This window comes from Vigna radiata, unplaced genomic scaffold, assembly GCF_000741045.1.
Source record: "Vigna radiata var. radiata cultivar VC1973A unplaced genomic scaffold, Vradiata_ver6 scaffold_216, whole genome shotgun sequence".
NCBI lineage: Eukaryota > Viridiplantae > Streptophyta > Magnoliopsida > Fabales > Fabaceae > Vigna > Vigna radiata.
In genome coordinates, this window is record NW_014543436.1 from 395,433 (window position 1) to 402,307 (window position 6,875).

The 6,875-nt window shown below is 34.6% G+C and overlaps 1 protein-coding gene across 2 annotated transcripts; it reads right to left on the minus strand.

Moving 5' to 3' along the window:
* Positions 1-719: 719 nt before the first annotated feature.
* Positions 720-6,285, minus strand: LOC106754463 (probable ADP-ribosylation factor GTPase-activating protein AGD5). 2 transcript variants are annotated; one of them, XM_022777958.1, is made up of 12 exons: positions 6,062-6,285; positions 5,927-5,974; positions 5,112-5,170; positions 4,838-4,928; positions 3,887-3,941; positions 3,685-3,775; positions 3,348-3,573; positions 2,538-2,766; positions 2,216-2,400; positions 1,768-1,968; positions 1,624-1,688; positions 720-1,139 (listed from the first exon to the last, which is right to left on the minus strand). In XM_022777958.1, the coding sequence occupies exons 4-12, from the start codon at positions 4,883-4,885 to the stop codon at positions 977-979; spliced, it is 1,263 nt and encodes a 420-aa protein (XP_022633679.1). In that variant the 5' UTR covers positions 4,886-4,928; positions 5,112-5,170; positions 5,927-5,974; positions 6,062-6,285; the 3' UTR covers positions 720-976. The 2 variants fall into 2 exon arrangements, with proteins under 2 accessions (XP_022633679.1, XP_014491965.1); XM_014636479.2 differs by lacking the exon at positions 5,927-5,974.
* Between the last annotated feature and the right edge of the window lie 590 nt (positions 6,286-6,875).

The following is a 6,875-nucleotide window of genomic DNA, read 5'->3' on the forward strand; positions in this document are numbered from 1 at the left end:
CGTTATGTCCTATCTTTATCCGTGAAAATCTGTAAGTGACTATTGTGGATAGTGATATAACCAGATACTTTACTTTATAAATTGATTTTGTAGGTTTAAACTAAGGCCAACTTAAAGAAGCATGTGTGAAGTGACGATGATTCTAGAAATATAGAAGAACCTAGACACAGTGATATGGTTATAGACCACATTGCAATCACTTCTACAGATGCGGGCCTTGTTAGATTGTGGAGGTCGATGTATCAAAAATTGTTCTTAAAGTGTTAGACCAAACTTTGTGGATATGTCTTTGTTTTTTGCAGCAACGCCTTCTAGCGTATTTTCTGAAAAACCATTTTTCTATCGTTTAATTCCATAAAATTAAACATATGTACCATGTACACGTTTTATGTCATTTTATTCTGACAACTTTTTGTATCATTTCTCTTCTATTATCTTATATAACGTTAATTTAATTCACATGTTACTTTGTCATAAAATACTTATATACAAACAAATTTTAAATTTATTAGTTTTCAATATAACTCTTAAGCAATAAGTTTACCCATCAATAAACATAATAAATAGAATTTTTAAAATAGTTTTTATAAAAGTCAGCGAGCATTCCATTACTCATCATAATTTCCAATGGAATGTTAACTCCGCCACACTGAAGAATGAAATTACAATGAAAATGGAACAAACATCAAAATTATGTTTAGCATTGAACAAAGGACATAGAAGCAGAGAAATGAATATATAATTAATATCACTAACTTTTTTTTATTGTGAATAAATAGTGAATAGAACTAGGATACAAATGAAGCAATCACCTGAAATAAACAAACTGGGAAAACCTGAACTAGCTCTACAAATGGATTACAACCCACGGACAGGTCAAGGGGAAAATGAGAAAAGAAAGCGCAGTTCCTGTAAATTTACTAATCTTCTTCTATGGTATATGACATAGCCAGAATTGCCCAATAAAAAACACCTATCAGTGTTTCGCAAACATCCCCTGTGTTAAGGAGGAAAAATCATAATCCTTCGCTGACTGTGTAGTGCTAGATGACACTGGAGCTCCTGACTGTGGTTTGCTAGCTCCCATTGTCGCCATCACACCGTTAACTGGAGGTGGAACTTGCCCCATACCATAAAAACTGCATAAAAAATGCATTATAAACTTGGTATAAGTTTGGGAAATGGTAGGAACCAACAGTGAAAAACAAGTTTGTTGAACAAGAGCGCTGGTTGATGATAAAATCAATAGAGATCACTAAATATGATAAAATACAGAAACGGCACAATATGCAGTTTTTAGATTGGTGCGCAGTTTGACACGAGATCTTCAGTAAAAGATGACATAATCCAGGTAAATTCAATGTTCTGTACATCTAGTTCGCCTAGAATTTTCATTTCGTGAATGAGGGCGGAACCATTAGCTTTGAAAAATTAGAGTGGTTAACCCCCAAAAGTAGCCTTAGCGTACACTCTAAATCATTTTGGCTTATGGAACTAAAGTTGATTGGAACCAATTATCCACCCAGGTTAATGGACCAACATAAGGTAATAATCAAATAAAATATTCCTACAAGTAATCCAAAGAGATTAATTTGGTGATGATCACACCAAATAATGACATACCTAGATGGTTGATATTGTACAGAGCTCCCAGCAAAATGTGCTGGGGTCATGTTCGTAATCGGCACCTGATAGAAGAGAAACAAATTAGTTGCTGGGCAAAACCAATAATTCATCATTTAACATTTGGCTTATTTCAGTCATTACCTGCATGGGCAATGCTCCAGAAATCGAGTAGCCAGTAGCTGGCCAACTTTGCACAGGAACATTTGGTCTAGATTCTTGTATGCCTGCAGGATACTTGAGATCCCCACCAGAAGATTTAGCTGCAGTAGCCATTAGAAGAGACTGTTGCTGTAGCATGGCAAGCTGCTGCTGATGCATAGAAAATGGAGACACCATATTGCCCTGCAATATCAAAATGACTGGTCAGGTAAAAGTATTTCAAATACCAGAAAACAAGCATCTAATGATAGAGTGCAAGTAAAAAAATTGTTGTTTTAATATTGATGTGGATATATCTTGCACATTGAGCATCTAGAGAACAAATCAAATAAGGGTAGAAGAACTTTATATTCAATAAATAAGACTAAACAAATCAAGTAAAAGAAGTAACTCCAAAATCTTACAAACCTATAGAAGAATTGGCAAGTACCTTCTCAAAGAGGCTCATTATATCATTTTTAACATCTTTCTGTGGCTTTTCTGGAGTTAAGCTTGGCATCATAGAAGGTGAATCTTTGAAAAGATCCTCAATACCAGCTGCAGACAGCAGAGCACTATTATCAGCTACTTTTGGCAGCGGACAAGTCTTCTCAGCTGTCGACACCTCTGCAGCAGCTGAAACAGTTATGGCAATAAAATTACAACCTAAGTTCTACCCAACATAATTGAAGCAACCTAACATCTTCAAAAACTATCCAGCAACACTTTCTTTTGAATTTTCATGGCATTTTCTAACAAGGAGACAAACATACACTGAAAACCTGCCCAGAGATTATCATCAGTAGTTGTACTGGCCGACTCAGAACCATTTTCTTTCGGGACATCCATAGACAACATGTTGAAAAGGTCTGTAGCATAGTCAACTTTTGGAGGGGTATTTTGAGATGCATCCATAACCTGCTTTGAAGATTCAGCTTGTGGCTGTGGTGTTAATGGTTCCACTTTCTCAACAGGCTGAGGTTTGGTAATAGGAGGAGTTACCTGTTCACAATAGATTATTTCATACCAGTATAAACACTAATGGTTTTATTTAAATAGGAAAATAAAGTAACGTGTTAGGAGATTGAAAGTTTATGAAAGAAGAAAGAGGAGTTAGGTAGCTTAACTGCCAAGACAGTTAAGGAAGTTAGATGAGTCTGTATAAATAGAACCCGTTAGTCGTCAGAAGATACTTTTGGAGTTTTCGTGTATTCTGTACAGGCTTGTTAAACCTGTGGGGGAGGTTAGGCTCCCAGTTGGAGATCATATTCTTGTATTCTTTTGTTGATAATACAAAGCAGAGGTGATTCATTGTTCTTTGGTGCCTTTCTGGTGTGTGTGCGAGTGGGTTATTTTAGGTTTCTTGAACAGAAACCTATCACCATCGCTCAAATAGCTCATTTAATCATATTATTACAAATAAAATATGAAGTGCAGCTAATTGTAGAAGTAATAACACATGAAACTAATGACAGAAGAACAGACATTAAAACTGCAATATCAGATAGAGTGCAACACAATGTTAAACAGCAGGGGGGGAAATTAACAGAATAACAAAATAAATAGGGAGCAAAAGAGATTACTTGCTCAGGTGCTTTGGGAGGAGCAGGAGCAGGAACACTGTTTCGTGTAGCAGGAATTGCATTTGACGGTTGGAATTTCTTCCTTTCCTCAAAAGTTTTTTCAGAAACAATATTTTGACCACTTTTCTCCCCAGGCCTCTGCCAATGTGAAGGACTTCTTTCTTCCCGCAATCCAGAAGGTGCTTTTGGATTCCCATCTCTTGGAATCCATCTCTTCTCATCATACCTTTAAATACATGCAACAATTGTAACCAGGTCATAAAACGACATGCATACATCTCAAACAGTACAAAGATGAAAATTTAGCAAGGTTCAAGGAGTTGAACATTAGACATACTTTGCACGAATGAAATTCTCAATTCCAACTCTATCATAATTTGGTGGTAATTCTGCTTCCCAGTACTTATTTGCTTTCTCGTTTCCCATTGCTTTGCAGGACCAAAACAAGAAAATTCAAATTGACAGTGTTGATACATAATCAACGCATATCAGCAAAATTCAAAATAACCACAAACTCAAGACCACTTAGACTATCTTACATTGAATGAATGCAACTTGCTCCGGAAGCCAAGTGTCGAGGGTTGCAGAACGAACCTGAAAGGGAAGTCATTAATGATTAAATAAAGCAAGTATTTAGATACTACAAAATTCCAACAATGGCTTAGGAGCTATTTTTCAATTATTCCCACACCAAATCCATTCAGTACTATTACTATATTTTAAATGGAAAAGTAACAAATCAAATTGAAAACTTTGTCAGTCGAATAAGTTATTTATCAGCCTAGAACTATCATTATTCAGAATAAATATTAATCCACAATAAACAGTTAAACACTGCGTGAATTATATAACAATAACAACAGCAAAAGTCTTCCCCACTTGGTAGTGTCTATGAGCTCAAAATAATTTTAAAAAAAAAATCTCTACTTCCATTTAAGGAAAGGATTACCAATGACACTTATTTAGAAACCTTTTGTTAGTAATTACTAGAAAGGGTGTTTAAAAAATATACACTAAAATCAGTATTTCTCAGAAGAGTAGTGCTGACAATACTCTGTCAAACACATTCCTCCTAACAAAGTAACACTCTATTATCAGTTGAAACGTACTAAGAACTACAGAATCATGAGACGGAGTCATTAAATAGATGTACGATCCACAATTTCTTTTAATTTCCAATAAATTTTAGCCAACAAAAGAGTGTATGCTCCAAAGAATGTGCGTGTGTGTGACTGTTACTGAATTTCTCTTCTTGAAAAAAAATACATTAAATTGCTACAACAAATTGTCAAGCACAGAAACATACCCTCTATATTATGGAATTGGAAGACATTTTCTACAAGCAACCATAATATACATTCTCTCTCTCATGAGTTTTTTTAGATCTAACTAAAACCCTTTTAGTCTTAGAAGTATAAGTAACAACTATTAATCACAATGTTTGTAATACTGACAGTACAGACAATCCATACCAAGGAAAATAACATCACCTTTGATATATGCACACCCAAACTTCGATGTATTCCCGAACACTGCATACATATAAAGATGCCAAGATTTACACTAGCCCATCTTGGACCTCTGCAAAGTAAATTAGCATAGAAAGTTGAGAAAACATTGCTAACCACAATAATAAAAATAATATATCCAGAAAATGCATGGAAAAGAGATAGCCTTTTTTTCATGAACCAATTAGTATCCCTGTGCTTAATTTACTACTGACATAAAATTCAGACCGTATCATTCAGATCCACCAGTACATACTTAGCTTTGCAGTCAGCACATTCTCTATTGTCTGGTAATTTAAGAAGTCCTTCCAGTATCTGCATATTTAGAGTAAGGAAAAAAAACAGTGTAAGGAGAAAAGGAAAACAGAAAATGTGGCAACCCTTAAATACCAACACATTCAATAAAGACGAAAACCCAAATGAAAGTTCAGTGTTGAGAAAACATTAAGGATCCCATGAATTACCAATAAGCATACATCACAATGGTGACTGCAAGGAAAACTTCTCCCCAATCAATTGAACTTGTTCTATCTTTACATGGAAAAAACAACTACGAATTTCTTTCAACATTTGCTACCCATACAAATTTTCTTCTGCAGTTGTCTTTCCCTTTTCCGTTATCAATATATAACATGACTCGAATTCACCGCTGCAGTTGTCAAGGATTAAATCCCCCTTAAAATTATAACCCTACATTTACTCCAAAAAGTAAACTAAAAATACCTAAAAAAGGATGGACTATTTATTACAATAAGGACATAGATTTTGAAGAAACATATCAACTAAGCTTCCGATAGCTTCATACTCTCCGCTGAACGTGTAAGTAACGCCAATAAACCCCTAAACTATATGTTGGGAGCTAAGCGAACATCAGAAAAAAGGATCCAAACTACAAAACCACAATATCCCGTTGATTAACCCCCAAAAATATCGAAAAATGAAAGATCGACAAACCTGCCAGCCATCAGTAACAAAAATCATGACAAACATATCAAAACAAAACCTACCAGTGCCTAATTTTGCGAGCTATACCATACACATTCGCATTAAAAAATAATCCAAAATTCTCACGTTCAAAATTTCGCCACATGCATCTACTGGACAGTGACGGATTCAAATCTAACAAGAAGATACGATTAATGATCCGAGGCAACCAGCGCAGATTGGAAAATCGAAACTGAAATAAAGAAATAAGGAGAGAGAAACCTTCTTGTGCTTAGCGTTGAGTTCTTTGGTGACGTTAGCCTTACCGTTCATGGTGGAAGGTTCCAGAAGAACAAGGGAAACGAATAGGAGCGAGAAAGTTAGCAGAAGAAGCCAAGCGAGAGAGGAAAGAAGAAGATCCGAGGTCAATTTGGTCTTTTCACACTCTTTCCTCTCTCTATCTTTCACTCTCTCACTAAACTGAAAGCCTCGCTCCTGTTAAGAAGAAAATGTCGCCAAGGAGACGCCCTCCTTGACTTTTTTTATTAATTATTATTTTCATAATAGTGGAAAACGCTTTTGTAATAGCATTTTCTATGAAATGATCTTATTCAATAATTAAAGTTAATTAATAGTAACTATATTCTTTTTAAATAAAATAGTTTTGTATTTTAAATTACAAATTAAAAATACTTCGTGACAGTGGATTCCACGCGCAACTCCTCAACTACATTTTTACTTTGTTAAATTTAACCATTTTTCCTAATCACATAATAGAATTGATTTAAGTAAAATAAAAATAAAAATAAAAATACAATTTGTTTGTATTAAATTAAAAGATTATAAATCATAAATTATTATATTTCCCTAAATTTTCTCGCCTTGGTTTTTCGGCCCACACGCTTCTACACCTTTGTCCCCTACGCTTATCTGTTTGTTTATAATATTTTCATTACGACATTTATGTCATGAATTAATTATAAAAATATTTGCTTTTATGAAAGGGAAAGAATAGTGGCTTTTGCATTACTGGAAAAAGAATTGTGTTAAACGTTTTGTGTTCTTTACTTATATGGGGAAGTTATTTTTAGATATA

Bases quoted from the DNA above. Each gene is read 5' to 3' on its own strand.
- LOC106754463 (XM_014636479.2), bottom strand. From the start codon at position 6,112: ATGAACGGTAAGGCTAACGTCACCAAAGAACTCAACGCTAAGCACAAG. The intron at 5,171-6,061 runs GTTTCTCTCTCC...CTAAATATGCAG, and splicing joins TCAACGCTAAGCACAAGAAG to ATACTGGAAGGACTTCTTAA. The intron at 3,942-4,837 runs GTGATGTTATTT...CTTCCCTTTCAG, and splicing joins TGGGTGTGCATATATCAAAG to GTTCGTTCTGCAACCCTCGA.